General features: G+C 37.4%; 1 protein-coding gene across 1 annotated transcript; it reads left to right on the top strand.

The window, feature by feature from the left end:
- The first annotated feature begins 15,696 nt into the window (after positions 1 to 15,696).
- LOC103409281 (uncharacterized) lies at positions 15,697 to 19,129 on the top strand. The gene is made up of 3 exons (XM_029105635.2): positions 15,697 to 15,892; positions 17,755 to 18,275; positions 18,364 to 19,129. The coding sequence occupies exons 2-3, from the start codon at positions 17,826 to 17,828 to the stop codon at positions 18,829 to 18,831; spliced, it is 918 nt and encodes a 305-aa protein (XP_028961468.1). The 5' UTR covers positions 15,697 to 15,892; positions 17,755 to 17,825; the 3' UTR covers positions 18,832 to 19,129.
- The last annotated feature ends 544 nt before the right edge of the window (positions 19,130 to 19,673 follow it).

The raw sequence follows: 19,673 nt of genomic DNA, 5'->3' as shown, positions 1-19,673 counted from the left end.
AAAGCATCTGCTCAAAAGTTATGCTCTTTTTATTCTGAGATGCTCAAAATTATACTTTGATCTAGAATAGATAGTCATAAAGATGAGCACGCAGACTGGTTCTTTTATTACTAGACATAAAACCCTATCAAGTGCCGTGGGGGAACGTCAAAACACAAGCCGACATGTGATAAGTTTAAAACAAGTACCGTAACTTGGCGTGCCTAATTCATGTATCTATATATGATACAAAATAAATTGTCATAGTATAGCTGCATTCTATTTCGGGATTTTATAACAAATGATCATTGAAATCGGCTTATCTTTATTTTTGTCCCTCAATTTCAAAATCGATAAATGTAATACAAATGAAACCTTTAATTTCAATAATATAAAAATTTAACAAACAATTTAAAAGTAAAGAGGTGTTTTTATATAGGTACATTTAATAATTTCTCATAATTTTGATCATGGATACTTTGTTGTTATTTTAAGCATGTTGGATATTGAGATTTTGCCATAATAAGTATGACATGCTTTGATTAATTGTTGAATACAAAAAAAAAAAAAAAAAAAAAAAAAAAAAGGAGAAGAAGGAGAAAACTTATGTGGACCTCAACTTGCTACTAGACCTAGTTGAATGGCACTATCACCCATTTAAGAGTTTCTATTTAGCTGACGGCAAGAGCGGTTTCTCCAAAACCCGAACTCGGGTGAGTTGGAATCGGTGTTGGTTCACTTCTTCGGCTACTGCTCTGAAAGTGGGGTTGTGTTTGGGTTGTGCTCTATTTTGAGAGAGAGAGAGAGAGAGAGAGAGAGAGAGAGAGAGAGAGAGAGAGAGAGAGAGAGAGAGAGAGAGAGAGAGAGAGAGAGAGAGAGAGAGAGAGAGAGAGAGAGAGATATATATATATATATATATATATATATATATATGAATCGAGGGTGGAGGGAAAGTGGGTGGGAGTTGGGAGGTGGGAAGTTTAATTTGTTTCCTGAGGAGTTAGGAAGAGTGAGCTCAGGCCATCTCCAACCGATGGCTGGCCAGATGGCTCGTTTTAGCCCTCTGGCCCTCCAAGATATTAATATTTTAATGAACAGTATAGGGCCATATTTGCCTCCATCTCCAAGCAAGGGCCAAAGGGCTATAGGGCTCGTTTTAGCCCTGTTACAAAAAACCGTCTCCAACCAAGGGCCAAATGGCCAAACATAATTTATTATTTAAATTTAAAAACTACAACAACTTAAATTCAAAAACTACAAATTATATTTAAAAACTACAACTTAAATTTAAAAATGACGAATTAAATTTAAAAACTACAAATTAAATTTAAAAACTACAAATAAAATTTAAAAACAACATTAACTTGAATTTAAAAACTACAACAACTTAAATTCAAATCCAACGGCTAAGTGACGTCAGCTAGCCGTTGGTAGCTGACATCATGGTGATGTCAGCTAGTCGTTAGATTTGAATTTATATTTTTTTTGCTATAAATAGGGTGGATATTGGGCTATAATTCACAAAACTTTGAATTCAATCTATTTCGATTCTAAAAGAGAAGCAAAATGGGAGCAAATGAGACGAGAAGATGAGGAGTCTGATGAAGAAGTTCAAGTAATTTAAAAAAAAATATGAAACAAATTTTGTAAAATAGAAGTTATAGGAAAAAAATATAATTTAAAAATATGAAACAAATTTTGTAAAATAGAAGTTATAGAAAAAAAATATAATTTAAAAATATGTTATAGGAAAAAAATATAATTTAAAAAAAATATGAAACAAATTTTGTGAAATAGAAGTTATGGGAAAAAAATAGAATTTAAAATAAAATAAAACAAATTTTGTGAAATAGAAGTTATAGGAAAAAATAGAATTTAAAAAAAAATATGAAACAAATTTTGTAAAATAAAAGTTATAGGAAAAAAAATAGAATTTAAAAAAAAACTATGAAAAATAGAAGTTATAGGAAAAATTTTGTAAATAAAAAATAATAATCAAAATGTAAAAAAAAAAAATTCAAATGCAACAGCTAGCTAACGTCAGCTAGCCGTTGAATTTGAATTTTATTCTTAAGCACTCCTATCAGTTATAACTGACACACCCCGATCCTAGAATCAAGGTGTGCTGGCCGTCACGTGGGCATGACGTAACCAAAAGTGCGATGCGGAATCAAAAAATAAAAGAAATACAAAGGAATAAAAACCAACTACTAGCAATAATATCCAACTAACATGCTAGAGTGAGTTTAAGTGTGAAACACACATATTCAGAGCATAAGTACTAAGTGCAATCAAGTAGGACCATTACTAAATTACAACACCCGAAGGTGAGTCCTACATTTAAGTAGTCTATCAGTACGCCGTGGGAATCCTCATGGGCCACCAACACTGCTAATTAGAACCTGGAGGGGCGCAAAACAAGATTAAGTGGGTTAGTAAAACAACGCTTTTTGAAAATATTTCATTTAACAACACTTTTAATCCCTCACTGTAAAACCTGTATACTTTCCCAGAAAAATACTATATATATAACCATATATAACAGCAAAACTCAAATCACAAGTCTTTAACACTTTTCAAGAAATATGCCATGCTATGCTTCAAACATGATAAGGATGCATCAATATAACAAGTGAAATGAGGAATCAACTAGAGACCTTGCAGCTGTCTTGTACGGTTAATTCTATAGCTCAATATCCAACCCAACCGGAGTCACCATTATGACCTGTATGGCACTACTCTGCACATAAATCGGAACTACCAGAAGTAGTCTGTACGACAAGAATGGTGTAAGAATACGCTCTAGTGCTTCTCTCATCAACAACTGTATAATAATCTAAAGTCACCTACAAGTCGGAACCACCTCTAATGGTCTGTTCGACATGCACCTACTTGGATCCAAGGTGAGCGTATGGTGCGGGGTGAATAACATAAGCACTAACACCAGGGGTGCAGGTTATGAGCTCTCAACACAATTCATATCATTAATAAGTCACATGAACACATAAAACTCACCTGATACTCACCTGTGCGTCCACAGCACCATTTCACATACTAATTCATATAATTCATATATTATGTATGCATGGCATTTTAAAACATACTTCCATTTAAATTCAATTTCAGGGAAAAATCAGTAGTATATAGGTATAAACAGAAAATAGCTGCCCACTCACTGGTATGTCGAAGGGTCGTAACCCCGTGATGTCCTTGAACGCGCTCGTCCTGGAGATAGGTCTCACCTATATGAAATAACTATAAAAACGTTATTTTAAAGCACACAACCAACAATACGTTATAACTTCTCATACGATACTCAATTTAGGTATATGAATATACCACAATGACCTACTCGACGTCATGGACGTTGAGGTATTTTTAGAAAAAAATTTCAATGCCGCACGTGCCCCCACGCGCCGGGAGAGGCACTGATCTACGCGCCCCCACGCGTGTCATCCCCTACCTCCAGACGCCAGAAAATCTCGCCGGTACCGGAAAACTGGGCAGACCTGCAATCGCCATTTTCTCGCTTGATTTTGCACCATTTTTCACGAAATTTTCACCAAAATGAAGCCCTAAACATGAAGAATCACGATGTACTAATTTAAGGCTAAAAAACACATGAAATCTCACCGGAGAAAATCTAAGAAAACCGGCAAACTTCGAACCCTGCGATCCCGACGTCCAAAACCTTCAAACTAAGTACTCCGAGCTTCCTTGGGACCTCACTAAGCTCCCTGTAGGCTTAGAATTCCCTGAAAACTAACATTTCATGTGTGCATGAACAGTGACATCAAACTGGGTTACGGTTTCAACGTGATTTCGAGGGTTTCCAGTTCTAAAAATAATACCAATCGATTTAGGAGGTTACAAGGATGAAGGAACTCACCTTTTTTACGTCGATCTGTGAATTTTTTAGGGGTTTTGCTCTTGTCAGTACAAGTTCGAAAGGGAGAAAGAGAGAGTGAACTGAGAGAGAGGAGAGAGAGGGCACGGGGTGAGGGTATGTGTCCCGTGTGTGTGTGGTCCACCCATAACAAACCACAATCCAATTTTGTTTAAGTCCATAACCACACAAAAATGTATACAATTTTAATCCACTTACTTTATTTTCCAAGAACTTAGGAGAGTATGCAATATTCGAATAAACATGTCACACATACCATAGCAACCTTTAAGGGCAATTCCGTCATTTCACATCCACGATAAATGAAATTTCAGGACGGGCTGTGACAATCTACCCTCCTTATAGAATTTCATCCTCGAAATTCATACAACACTCAATCCACTAATACTCATAAAACAACCTTGGATACATCTCTCTCATTCGATCTTCTGTCTCCCAAGTAGCTTCTTCTATTGAGTGGTTCATCCACAATACTTTTACCAAGCTCACTGTCTTATTCCTTAGAACCTTGTCTTTCCAATCCAAGATAGTCACTGGTTCCTCATCATACGTCAAATCCGGATTAATCTCCAAAGGTTGAGGAGGAATCACATGTGAAGGATCTGAAACATAATGTCGAAGCATCGAGACATGAAACACATTATGCACCTTAGATAACTCCGAAAGCAACTCCAATCTGTAAGCAACTTCACCAATCATTTCAGTGATCTCATAAGGTCCTATATACCTAGGACTTAGCTTGCCTTTCTTTCCAAACTGCCCTACACCTCTCCAAGGTGACAATTTCAAGAATACTAAATTACCCACATCATATACTCGATCAGTGGCATGTTTATCTGCTAAACTCTTCTATCGATCCTGGGCCGCTTTCAGGTTAGACTTAATCACCTGAACATTTTGAGTAGTCTCATCCACAATCTCTGTGCCCTCTAGCACTCTTTTGCCAACCTCTGACCAACACAATGGCGTACGACAAGCTCTACCATAAAGTGCCTCAAATGGTGGCATAACAATGCTCGAATGAAAACTATTATTGTAGGCAAATTCCATCAAGTCTAGGCGATCATGCCAAGAATCACCAAACTATAACACTCAAGATCTCAGCATATCCTCTAACGTCTGAATAGTCCTCTCTGATTGTCCATCGGTTTGAAGATGATAAGCAGTGCTATAAAGCAATTTCGTACCAAGAGCTTCCTGAAAAGCTATCCAAAACTTAGAAGTAAATCTTGGATCTCGATCAGAAATAATATTCACTGGAACTCCATGATACTTCACAATCTTCGTGATGAACAACTTAGCCAATTTATTCAGGGGATACTTTTCTCTCACTGGAATGAAGTGTGCTGACTTGGTAAGACGATCTACAATCACCCAAATGCCATCAAATCCATTCTGTGTATGAGGAAGCTTATACACAAAATCCATAGTTATATTTTCCCATTTCCACTGAGGAACGGGAAGTGGTTGCATCCGTCCAAAAGGCTTCTTTCTTTCTGTTTTGACTTGCTGGTAAACAATACACCTACTTACATATTCTACAATTTCCTTTTCATACCCGACCAATAATAAAATGGTCGAATGGTATGGTACATCTTAGTTCCTCCTAGATGCATCGCATAAGCCGAACAATGTGCTTCATCCAAAATTTCCTTCTTTAATTCCTCATTATTTGGCACATACATTATGTTCTCTTGCATAAGCATGCCATCCGATTCTCGAATCCTGAGATCTTTCTTTTTCCCTTCATTTCTCAATCGGATCATTTATTGGATCTCTTCATCAACCATCTAAGCTTCAAGTACACGATCGTCCAAAACTGGCCTGACTTGGAAACTAGCAAGAAAAGCTTCTCTTCGTTCTTCTAACTCCAACTTTACTCCAGTAGCTTTCAAATCTGCAAGAAGAGGAACACGGCAAGCATACAAAACATTAAGTCGACCTTGAGGTTTCCTACTCAGTGCATCAGCTACCACATTTGCACGACCCGAATGATACTCAATAGTGCAATCATAATCACTTAGAAACTCCATCCACCTTCGTTGACGAAGATTAAGATCATGCTGAGTAAAAAGATACTGAAGACTCTTATGATCTGTGAAGATCTTACATTTCTCACCATAAAGATAATGCCTCCAAATTTTCAAAGCAAAGACAATGGCTACCAACTCAAGATCGTGAGTAGGATAATTCCTTTCATGAATCTTCAATTGTCGAGAAGCATAGGGGATCACTCTATTATGCTGCATTAAGACACATCCCAAACCATTCAAGGAAGCATCACAGTAAATCTCAAAGTTATCGCTATCGCCAGGAAGTACCAATACTGGAGCATGAGTGAGGCAATATTTCAGCTGATGGAAACTTTGCTCACAATTCTCATCCCACTCGAACTTAACATCCTTCCTGGTTAACTTCGTTAGTGGTAAAGCAATCATAGAAAAATCTTGAACAAACCGTCGACAATAACCTGCTAGACCAAGAAAACTCCGTACTTTTATGACGGTTCGTGGTTGTTCCCAATTCTCCACTGCTGCTATATTTTGAGGATCTACTTGAATTCCTTGAGCCGATACTACATGTCCCAAAAATGCCACTTAATTCAACCAAAATTGGTATTTGCTAAACTTGGCATACAACCGATGTTCCCACAAGTTCTTTAATACCAAGTTAAGATGTTGAATATGATCTGCTTTCGACTTAGAGTATACTAGAATATCATCAATAAAAACAATGACAAACCTATCAAGATATTGCTGGAATACTTCATTCATTAACCTCATGGAAGCTGCATGTGCATTCGTCAATCCAAATGGCATCACCAAAAACTCATAATGTCCATAACGGGTCCTGAAAGTTGTTTTAGGTACATCTTCATCTTTAATCTTCAACTGATAGTAGCCAGATCTCAAATCAATCTTAGAGAACACACATGCACCTTTAAGATGATCAAACAAATCATCGATACGAGGCAATGGATAACGGTTTTTAATCGTTACCCGATTCAATTGCCTGTAATCAATACATAATCTCAAAGTTCCATCTTTCTTTCTTACAAACAACACTGGAGCTCCCCAATGTGAAGTACTAGGTTGAATGAAACCTTTATCAGTTAATTCCTGTAACTGAATTTTTAACTCTCTCAATTCAGTTGGAGCCATTCTATATGGAGTCAAAGATATAGGATCCATACCTGGAAGCAAATCAATAGAAAATTCCACATCTCTGTCTTGCGGCAATCTAGGCAAATCATCTGGGAATACATCAAGATAGTGTCTGACTACTCCAACTTCCTCCACACTGCTAGGAACAACATCATTTAACACCACACGTGCTAAGTATCCTTGACAACCTTTTGATAACAACTTCTTTGCTCTCATGGCAGAAATAAAACCATGTCTCACCCCACTTCTTTCACCCACAAAAGTAACTTCTGGTAGTCCAGGACGATGAAAGGTAACTGATTTCCCGTAACAATCTATATGGGCACGATTATAATGCAACCAATCTGCCCCTAAAATAACATCAAAATCCACAATATCTAATGGGATAAGATTAGCTGGCATAACTACACCATCTACCATCATTGGACACCCTGGATAAACATTATGAACATAACATTTGTCCCCTCTAGGCATAGCAAACTCTAAATCAAATCCTAGAGGTGTAGGGTAAGGTTGTGTCATTTGAGCAAATGTATGAGAAATCACAGAATGTGTAGCACCACAATCAATCAAAACTCTAGCAAAGTGACGAAGGATGTTTAACGTACCCATAATCAAGTCCGGATGATTCTGAGCATCTTGCAGTGAGATGTGATTAACAAGTCCATGAGCTTGTTGTCATTCTCCATGACCTCTATTACCTTGATTACCTCGCCCCTGAGAAGTATGTCCATGTCCTGTTTGGCTAGACTGTGTAGACGGTCCTGCACTGCTAGCAGCAACCTCTCCATGTCGGGGTTGACCTCCCTGATACCATTGAGATCCACTAGCTAGCATGGAAGGATATGAAGTATAACATCCAGGATCTTGGGAATACCCAGTCTGAAAATAAGGATCCTGGGAATACTGATTATGTCCAGAAGCATAGGGAGCAGCATCATCCTGATAGTGGTAAGCATCACCACGACCCGTCTGACCATAACTGCCTGATCCAAAGTTCTGCTGAATCGGCGCTGGAGGTGGCATAGCAGACTGCTGAGGCCTCTGTTGACTCTGGGGACACTGAACAGCTCTATGTCCCATCTGTCCACAAGTGTAACAACCATCGCCACTTCTCCTACACTCTCCATGATGTTTGAAATTACAACGGCAGCACAACAGAGGACCTGAACCACCAGCACCACCAAAGTCTCTCTGTCTCTGAAACCTGGGTCCACCAGTAAATCTTCCATCTCTCCTCGGGCCTGTGACACTAAATCCTCCGCTGGAAGAACTCGAGCTCGCTCCACTTCTCTTGAAATTATGTGTCTTATGGGGTCCCTGAGTGGATATACCTTTACCCCTGTCATCTTTCTTCTGATTATCATTCTTATCTTCATCTTCCTCACTATCACTATGAATATTTTCGGAATCCTCCATCCGAACCAAAATCTCAGAAAACTCATGGTAAGTGGTGCAAGGAATCGTACTAGCAAACGTCCGCCATTTCCTCTTAGTTCCCTGCTTAAAACGGCGAAGCATCTCTACCTGATTACCAGCTGTATCAAGATCATAGCGGGATAAGTCTGTAAACTTCTTGTAATACTCATGCGCAGACATATTCTTTTGCTTCAATTGAGTGAACTCCTGCTTCTTACGATCAATGTACTCCGGGGGAACAAATCTTTTCTTAAAATTCTCTTTGAATACTTCCCAATTAGTTGCCGCTTCAGGTGACATAAACTAAGTTTGATTTACCCACCAAGCTGCTAGCTCTCGTTTGAAAAACCAAGTAGTGGTCTTGACCCATCTACTAGCAGGAAGATTCCCTTGACTCTGCATCACATGAAATGTCTTCTCAATATGGTCCAACCACTTTTCTGCCCCTTTATGACCCTTATTACCCATGAAGCGGTCTAATTTCATATTGTACATAGTCTTCAGGGGTGTTATCTGAGGAGAAGAAGGACGGATTGCATTCTGAAAGGCATGTGCCATCGCTTCCCCTAATTGAGTTATGTCAGGGAAATTAGGCTCAGGAGCACGACGTGATTCCCTACGAGGCGGCATGGTTCTGACAGAAGACACCAAAAGAACATTAGAGCATTCACAATTTATACAGGACTGCAAACCTACGCTCTGATACCAAACTGACACACCCCGATCCTAGAATCAAGGTGTGCTGGCCGTCACGTGAGCGTGACGTAACCAAAAGTGCGACGCAGAAGCAAGCGATAAAAGAAATACGAAGGAATAAAAACCAACTACTAGCAATAATATCCAACTAACATGCTAGAGTGAGTTTAAGTGTGAAACACACATATTCAGAGCATAAGTACTAAGTGCAGTCAAGTAGGACCATTACTAAATTACAGCATCCGAAGGTGAGTCCTACATTTAAGTAGTCTATCAGTACGCTGTGGGAATCCTCGTGGGCCACCAACAATGTTAACTAGAACCTGGAGGGGCGCAAAACAAGATTGAGTGGGTCAGTAAAACAAAGCTTTTCCAAAATATTTCATTTAACAACACTTTTAACCCCTCACTGTAAAACCTGTATACTTTCCCAGAAAAATACTATATATATAACCATATATAACAGCAAAACTCAAATCACAAGTCTTTAACACTTTTCAAGAAATATGCCATGCTATGCTTCAAACATGATAAGGATGCATCAATATAACAGGTGAAATGAAGAATCAACCGGAGACCCTGCAGCTGTCCTGTACGGTTAATTCTATAGCTCAATATCCAACCTAACCGGAGTCACCACCTGTACGACATTACTCTGCACATAAATCGGAACTACCTGAAGTAGTCTGTATGACAAGAATGGTGTAAGAATACGCTCTAGTGCTTTTCTCATCATAAGCTGTATAATAATCTAAAGTCACATACAAGTCGAAACCACCTCTAATGGTTTGTACAACATGTCGGAACCACCTCTAATGGTCTGTTCGACATGCACCTACTTGGATCCAAGGTAAGCGTGTTGTGCGGGGTGAATAATATAAGCACTAACACCAAGGGTGCAGGTTATGAGCTCTCAACACAATTCATATCATTAATAAGTCACATGAACACATAAAACTCACCTGATACTCACATGTGCGTCCACAGCACCATTTCACATACTAATTCATATAATTCATATAGTATGTATGCATGGCATTTTAAAACATACTTCCATTTAAATTCAATTTCAGGGAAAAATCAGTAGTATATAGGTATAAACAGAAAATAACTGCCCACTCACTGGTATGTCGAAGGGTTGTAAACCCCGTGACGCCCTTGAACACGCTCGTCCTCGGGATAGGTCTCACCTATATGCGAAACAACTATAAAAATGTTATTTTAAAGCACACAACCAACAATACGTAATAACTTCTCATACGATGCTCAATTTGGGTATATGAATATACCACAGTGACCTACTCGACGTCACGGATGTCGAGTATTTTTAGAAAAAAAATTCAATGCCACACACACCCCCACGCGTCGGGAGAGGCACGGACCTACGTGCCCCCACGCGTGTCATCCCCTACCTCCAAAAGTCGGAAAATCTCGCCGGCGCTGGAAAACTGGGCAGACCTGCAATCGCCCTTTTCTCGCTCGATTTTGTACCATCTTTCACGAAATTTTCACCAAAATGAAGCCCTAAACATGAAGAATCACGATGTACTAATTTAAGGCTCAAAAACACACGAAATCTCACCGGAGAAAATCCAAGAAAACCGGCCAACTTCGAACCCTGTGATCCCGACGTCCAAAACCTTCAAACTAAGTACTCTAAGCTTCCTTGGGACCCCACTAAGCTCCCTGTAGGCTTAGAATTCCCTAAAACCAACATTTCACGTGTGCATGAACAGTGACATCAAACTAGGTTACGGTTTCGACGTGATTTCGAGGGTTTCCAGTTCTAAAAATAGTACCAATTGATTCAAGAGGTTGCAAGGATGAAGGAACTCACCTTTTTGACATCGATCTGTGAAGGTTTGAGGGGTTTTGCTCCTGTCCGTACAAGTTCGAAAGGGAGAGAGAGAGAGAGGGGAGAAAGAGGGCACGGGGTGAGGGTATGTGTCCTCTGTGTGTGTGGTCCACCCAAAACAAACCACAATCCAATTTTTTTTAAGTCCCTAACCACAAAAAAATGTATACAATTCTAATCCACTTACTTTATTTTCCAAGAACTTAGGAGAGTATGCAATATTCGAATAAACATGTCACACATACCATAGCAACCTTTAAGGGCAATTCCGTCATTTCACATCCACGATAAATGAAATTTCAGGACGGGCTGTGACAATAGCCGACAGGAATACATTTATATTAAATAATATAAACGTAACCGACAGGAAAGACAATTTTTCTGGCCAGCCCTCTTCGATTCCGTGGGGCCCTCTCAGATTCCACAGCCCTTTGGCCTAACCCTCAGTTGGAGATGGTTTTCGGGCTATTTTCAGCCCTTTGACCCTTTGGACCCTTCGGTTGGAGATGGCCTCAGGGTACTGACTCTACAAATTTAGGTGCCTAGAGAAGGTGGGTGGGGCCATTTTCATTCAATCTAGGGTGTGTATTCAATTGAAATATTGAAGGATTTTAATTCTTGTAATAAATTTAGGGGTATTAAATCAGGATTTTAAGATAATTTATTAAAATTCTTAGAAATCCAAGTGTATTCAATTAGAATTTTAAATAAGTATAAACATTTCAGGTGTATTCAATTAGAAATTTGATTTTAAGGAAATTTAGTTAAAAGTCAATAAAACTTTTACTAATGAACCGTATATCGATGGTAAACTTTTATTTTAGACCTAATTAATGAAATATTTTTGTTAATTAGGCATAAGTCAATGAGGAATGTTACATTGGTTTCAAGCACATTCAAATAATAAAAAAAAAAATTTGCCCCATTAAACCATAAAAACGTTGATGATATTCTCTCCAAAAACGCATCTCTCTTCTCTCCCAAAAAACCTCTCTTTTCTGCACGTGAAGTTGGTTCTTTGTGCTAGGTTCCTCTATAATACAACCAACACTACTCCTTTGGTTCTCTGAATTTGCCAAAAAAATGTTGGTGTTGTAGCTTGTGCTGCACTGATGCGCCACAGATTCAAACTCTTTTACAGAGACAGCTCCTAGAGCTTTGCTAACTTGGTTTGCTGCACATTTTCCAAGTTATATCTTTGAAGATTGGGGCAATTGCAAGTAGGGCTAGAAAAAAAATCCCAAAAATCCCGAAATTTTCGGTATGTAATCCTGAACCAAACCGATATTTTCGGTAGGGGATTTGGTTTTGAATCTCAAATTTTTGGTATTCCCATGCCTAACCGAAAATAAATATTACATATATATATATATTATTTTTTTAATTATAAGATAATTATTTCAACCGTTCATTGTTTTGGATTTAATCTTTGCCGTTCATATGTTTTTAGGTCAAAATACCATTTCACAAACTTCACTTTCGTTCCATTGTTTCTATCGAATCGAACAGCCGAGCCCTAATCTCTCGTCTCTGATCTCTCCCTTATCTAGCCGACGAGCCTTCATCTCATCTCTCTCTCTGTGACGAATTCCGGCCAGCCACCGGCCCACCACCATACCTGACGAATTGCAGAGTTCACTACTTCACTTCTTCCTCGGCCTTTCCTTCCACAACCCACGGTTCACCTCAGGCATCCTCTTCCTTCTTCTTCTTCCTCCACCTCAGGTAAAAAAGTTCGTAACTTTCGTGTTTCTTACTCATAAATGTAAGACTGTTTGGATGTATATGTCGTTCTGTATGAATTAATGTTTGGGATTTAAGACTGTTTGGTTGAACTTTGAACTCGTGGGTAATCGGGATTTTGGCTGGATGAAGATCAATGATGTTGTAGCGTTTGGAAATTAATGTTGTTGTGTTGTGCGTGGATAGACCAACTGTTAAATCTTCTTGCCATTAACTAAAGAACTGCTTAGTTTTTTAATACGCCGCTCGGCAGTCGGCCGTAAAGTGCTTGTGATTGCGATCCTCGCTATCACATTGCCAGTGTTTTTGGACCAAATAAATGTCTAAAAAATTTGATATTTTAAAAGTCAAGTTCTTTAAGGGAAAAAAAAAATTATGGCCATGAGATTTTAACAGAGTTTTCAACACATGCTTTCTATTTAGTTGATAAAGTTTTTCACTAGCTGAGAATATTATTTTAATTTTCTAACGCTCTCTGGAAATTGAAATATTTAACTGGAGAAATTGCGTTAGTCTTTAGCAGATTAGATTCTCATTCATTTTGCTTAGTCCTTGTACAATTAGAGTATCAATATTCATGTCAAAATTAATTAGTAATGCAATCAATTAGAGTACCTATGCTATCTTGCAAAACTTGGAGGTGATTTGTACATACTTATTAACCTCTCACACACATTTTTATTATTTTTGGTCATTGAATTGAATGAATTAAACAAAAACAATGAAAGTTGATTAAATAGAAGTTTGTTAGAAGAGAAAATAATTTATTATCAGTTTCCTTTAACAATATTACGACTTCAATAATGTAGATAAGTCTCTATCACCACTTCGCACATATGCCATTATTTAAGTAAAAATATGTGAACAATATATATGAGTGATGTCTAAGAACTTATGTTAGTAAGTTTAGTGGCGAATTAAGAATGTCTAAGAACTTATGTGGTGGATATTAAGTAAAGTTTCGAATGTCTATTATGTTTCTGATGGACATCAACTTGCAATGCAGCACTTTTAAAACGAACTTTCAGATCCGAGTGTACTGCACCACTCCACTGTCCACTCCATTGCCCGCTGTAATAACAAGTGTATTTGGTCCTCAATTGTAACTATTATTTTTGTTTTTGGATTTGGTACTTAATTTATTTTTATTGCATGCATGTGTAGTAGAAATTAAATAGGCAGATGTTATTGTGCACAAATGGGCAGTGGGCAGATTGGTTATATATATACTATGAAACTTTGTCAAATTTGTGCATAGAACTTGTCGGGGTACTCTTCAAATGGCTCAATTATCATTTCTTGACTCTTGTGGGGTTTGCTTTGATTCTTGGCATGCTTGCTCAGTTTCTGTGGTCAAATTTTTCGGGCATGATTAACAGGTTACTTTGCAATGTTCAGTTTTGAGCTTCTTCGTTTTGCTTGATTTTGGTTTTTGTGTACAGTTTTGAGCTTATTAGTTTTCTTTCACTATTTTGCAGTTGATCCATCAGTCTCTGCATGGAAATGAAAACTAAGTGTTAGTATTAAGTAGAGATTAGTAGAAACAAGCCTTGCCATTTGGTTGGCAGATTAGTAGAAACATATTGGCAGATTGGGCCCAAAAGCATAATATGTCAAATTTTAGTCTAAAAGCCTAAAAGCCCAAAATCATTTCGGGATTCCCGAATTGTCCCGAAATCCCGAAACTATTTTGGAATTCCCGAAAATTGAGATTCCCGAAAATTTGGTTTGGGATCGGTATTGAAATTGGGATTCCTGAAAATTTCGGTTTAAGAATCGGGACAAGGGTTTCGGTATGGGATCCCATACCGAACCACCCCTAACTAAATCCATGACCCACAAAATTAAAGTTTTTGTAAGAAGGGAAATTTTATTTGAACTCATGTAACATCTTTCTACACCCAACATACTCTTTACACCCATATTATTTTTTATTAAAGAATTAATATATCTTTAAACCCAAATTTATTACCTAAACTACCTTCTTAAATCCAATTCAAAATGTAAAGTTGTCTTTACACCCAATTATAAATAAAATCTCTAATTGAATTTTTTTTTTTCAAAGAAGCTTGAAAATAAAAACATTACGCATCTTTGCGACCCCCTCTAGCATCTTCTATGGCTACTGTTTTTTCTGCTACAAAACCAAGATATTTGCTCTCTTTACCAAACCAAGACATAGGTTCTCTCTCTCAACCAAACCAGTTACTTGGGTTGCTATCAACACCACCACAATAAATAACCCCCATCACCTTCTCTTATCAAACCAACTTTCCTCTCTGCAAATTTTTGTTCTTTCGAAAAAGAAAAACTCCACTGTTAATGTAAGTTGTCATTGTTTGTATGATCAATTGTTTTCTCAAAAATTTGAAGCACTCCTAATTCTGGAACTAATTATCTGAGATTAAGCAATTCATCTTTTCCTTACTTTCTGATCAATTTGTTTCTACAATCTGTTGGATTATAATCAATGAGTTAATTGATCGTTTAAATGGCTAAAGAAGTTAATTGTAAATTCTAATGAGAAGCTGCAACCATTAAAAGCTGCAAAGCCAAGTGCTTACAGATGCAAGTATAAGAAGAGCCATAAGACCAACCAAACCAGCACGACAACAAATTGTCAAACAAGCACGGTAACAAATTGACAAACAAGCATGGCAACAAATTGAGTCATACCTTAGTTGGAGAAATTAAAACTTCAAAATCACCATCCATCAATAGAAAAAACTTATTTTTCTCTACAAGAGCTATTAGGATTTTAGTTAGAATGAACGTAGAATAACAAGGAGTGATGTATAGTTTAATTATAGGGGGTGGGTTTATTGATAAATTTTAGTTTTATTTTTAATTCATCTTGTACTTAATGGTAATTATGCAATAAGGTAAAAATGATAATTAACATTTAAAATTTAAATTGGGTGTTGAAAGAGATTAAATAAAATTTCTCTTCTAAAAAATAAGCCAAAAAGAAAAAGACTGGATCGTTATTCTGAGCATTCCCTCTCTCATCTTTCCTGTGGCGCCAACTCTCTTCCGGTCAATCTCTGAGGATTCCAATCCGAACCCTTACATCTTCTTAGCACAGCCACTCCCAAACGATTCCAATCCGAACCCAACTCCAAATCTCAGGTAATTTCTCCAAATTGATCGTTGCTTGTTCACCATTCGTGTTGTTATGGTGATATTAAAAGATTTTGGCCCCAGTTTCTTGTAATTCAGCTTTGTCTGTGTAGTTTCGGTACCGATTGTAATGGAAAATTTTGAAGAACTCTACTTTAATTGTGGCATCAATTTAACCTGTTTTTATGTTGATCTATATATATAGCTAGTTTTGAGATATTAGATTAAGCAACTGTTTAGCTGAGGGCGTTGTATTTAGTATTACATTTGCATAATCTCCTTATGGTTTGCATTTTATTTTCCGTTTTGTTTCAATCTATTTTATCAGTTTTGGACCTTTCAATTTGTTTTCAGGTGATTCCTCTCTCATGGATTATTTTTTGTGGATTTTCATATGCAAATTATGCTAAAATTTTGATGTAATGTTCTTTAGATCTCTGTTAATGTTTTCGTTTGCAAACACGGTCGGTTGTGAAAGACTATTTCTTTTTGTGTTTTAGAATGAAATAGAATATGCTTTGTGTCAATTTTATGATCTGTTACTGGTCGAACCAGGTTATTTAGGGTTTGATGTGTTTGAATTCGTTCTGGGAGCATTCGAGTAGTTAGAAACTGAAGCCCCTTTCAATTTGTATAAGCAGAATTTGTTAAATAAAATATATCTATATCGTATCCCCATTTATTTCTTAGTTATTTATCTCAATAAGAAGTTTGGGTCTTGAAAGACAATTTCTGAATTTATTGCTTCCATTTTCAAAATAAAATCTTCAATTCAGAGTGCTGGTTAGACGTTATAATTTGGATCAGATTTAGGCTTTTTTTTTCTTTGTCGTTCTTTAATACAGTGATACCTCGAGTTTCTGTTTCAATTTCTATTAAGGTTATAATGATTTGGTTTGCTGGGGAATGGTAATTCTTTCTTAATTCAAAGAAAATTAATGAGAAACCATGTAGTCCTTTTATTTGGTTTGTCATGGATGTGTTCTTTGTCTTCTGTGAACATCTTATAGTTTCTGGTTATGTTTTTATTTGCTCGAGCTTGATTGATTTGGATATCCAACAAATTATCGGTTTTGGGTGGCACACAAAATTAAACAATGAATTTGTCTTCTGAGTATTTCCATTTTTCGGATCGGTTGGCTGCTTATAGAACATCTGAAGGAGCACTTAGTTTTTTAAACGGTCTGATTTGCTGTGGATGTATGATTTTTGTTTTTCTTCTTAGAAGTTGGAGAGCTGATACTTATCTCGAATTCCCGTTTGGGGATTTTTGTTGTATGATTCTTCTTGGTTTGTCTTTTATCTTGTTTCTTTTATTTTATTGGTTCAGTGTCAATTTGTGATTTTTTACTTCGGGATTATAGAAAGCCCATGGTCTGCTTCAGTCAAGCTTCTCATGTGAATGACAGTGGCTTTAAGACAATGTCCAGTGGTAGGCCAAAAGCCAAAAATATAAGCCTTAGACCCTAAAATTCTCCTTCCAATGGCTGGCCTAAATATGTGTCGTTTTCTTGCTTCTCATGTTTGTTATCTTTATTCTAAGACTTTGCGCTGGTGCTTACTGACCGTAGTTGAAAGAAGAAAGGAGAAGAGTATTGATACCGTTGATGATTTAGTGCAAATGCTGCACTTAGCTCACTCCAATCTTTATCTGAAAGAATTGCGCTCCTATATCATGTTTGTTTTATTTTCACATTCTGTAGTCATTGGTGTTAGATTTGTTTATCTAAACTAGTTGTAAGCCTTATCAGTTTGTTTTGTTTTGTTTTTTAGGAAAGTATCTTTGGCCCAAAAATATAAAACATAAATGAATTTAGTTGTGGCGAGTTGAATTTTAGTAATGTCACTGACTAAATGACCAAATTGTTCAGAAAGCTCAGTGACAGTGATGGCTTATGACTGAAAAAAGTGAGGGGTTTTCATATTGAATCCCCAGTTCTCAATGGAAGAAGAACCTAAATTGCAGAACTTGGAAGAAGACAACCCAAAATCACAAAGCTTGGAAGAACAAGCCAATAAAGCCCCGAGCTTGAAAGAAGGCTCCATGTCACAGAGCTTAGAAGAAGACCCTACACCACAGAGCTTGAAAGAACATAAATTACAGAGCTTGGAAAAAGGAGACCCTAAATCACAGAGTTTGAAAGAAGACTCTAAATCACAGAACGTGGAAGAAGGAGACTCTAAATCCCAGAGCTTGAAAGAAGACCCTAAATCACTCCGCTTGGAAGAAAACCCTAAATCACTCAGCTTGGAAGAAGACCCTAAATCACCGAGCTTGGAAGGACGAGATAAAATTGCATTCTCTGAATTGAATGAAAATTCATTGCAATTCCTGGATTCAATAGACGGGTATTTAACCCTATTGGATTCACTGTCCTGGACACTCCGGCAGGTAAAATTAGCTTAAATCATACTATTTTTATTTGTATACTTTTAATTTAAATTGTTATACTAACATAGAATAGGGATAACACGAACAGGGGTGGTTGCAATTAGCAAGTGCTCGACATTCTATGGGCGAGTCACGCGTGAGCAGTGCTTTGTTGGACCTGAAATCCCACAATGCAAGTACATTTCTGCAAGTAACCCAGCAATCTGATACTGAAACAGAGCAAATTCATCATTTTACATTGCGCAAATGGGCATCCTCCGACAATGACAATGGAGCTCCACTTATGAATATGAGTCCACAGATACGACAACGAAAGGATAAGGATGGATCTCCACCCCCACTTAAAGCTGAAACTGATCACCAACATCAACTTCAGAAGGAGCGGACTAAGTCACTGTTGATGTTTGGTGGTTTGGTTTCGCCGAAGCTACGGGCAGCACAACTCTCATTTGAATCTGCACTTGACGCACTTGTAGAGATTGCCAACATGCGTTCTTTGATGCTTTCCATGTTTGATAAGGTCAGGGAAGAATTGGAGGCTGCCAAAGCCAAATGACCTGTGAGCACCACCTATTTCAATCCTTCAGATTTTCTTTTGCTTAAATTGCTGATTTTGATCTTTACTACAGTTTATCCATCTATTGTTTGGTAAGTTAACTGAAGCTCTTAATTTCTTTCATGCTTGAACTTCAAGATTTACGCTTTAGTTATATGTTTAGAATTCAGTTGCATGGATTACGTGATGAAAATTTGATGATCGTTCACCATGTAATGTGATGATCGTTGGATGACGGTTCCTGCTAGTGATAACGCTATTGTAAGGAAATTATGATAATACCATTTTCCTTTCAAAATGTGTGCTTTCGTTTGTTGTTGTTTTGGCATTACGTCGTAGGGGTGGCATTGGGCAGGTTGGGTTGGGCTTCAACCCATTGGCTGACCCAATGAGTTGAAGCTCAACCATTAGCGATCCTACTAGAAACAACAAAGTAGACACGGTAGGAGCCGATAACACACAAAAACTCAACATAATGACTTTATATCCATCATCCACATAATGACTTCAATCCATCTTTTAATCTTTTACATAATGACTGTCAACAATTACTGCATACGCATTTACATATTGATTATCTATCATTCATGAAAATAATTCAAATTAAGTCTATTGATTTTTCGGCCGACTAGCCAAATTTTATTTTGTGCTATGATTTTTTCTTGTCGGGCATTTTTGGTATGATGAGTTTGTCCCTATTCATGGATGAATTGTTTCTATACTTTGCAGACCCAGACCCATTATAATTTTTTTTAGTTTAGCATGAACGTTTCCAACAACGCTGGCATTTGAAGAAAGGCTCAATCACCAGAACTCGATCCTGACTGCCTTTTGCGTTTGTG

Source organism: Malus domestica, chromosome 07 (genome assembly GCF_042453785.1).
Source record: "Malus domestica chromosome 07, GDT2T_hap1".
NCBI classification, from domain to species: Eukaryota; Viridiplantae; Streptophyta; class Magnoliopsida; order Rosales; family Rosaceae; genus Malus; species Malus domestica.
Note: the sequence above shows the minus strand (reverse complement) of the source record. Positions and strands in the feature narration are given on the sequence as shown.

Bases quoted from the DNA above. Each gene is read 5' to 3' on its own strand.
- LOC103409281 (XM_029105635.2), top strand. From the start codon at position 17,826: ATGGAAGAAGAACCTAAATTGCAGAACTTGGAAGAAGACAACCCAAAA. The intron at 18,276-18,363 runs GTAAAATTAGCT...TAACACGAACAG, and splicing joins TGTCCTGGACACTCCGGCAG to GGGTGGTTGCAATTAGCAAG.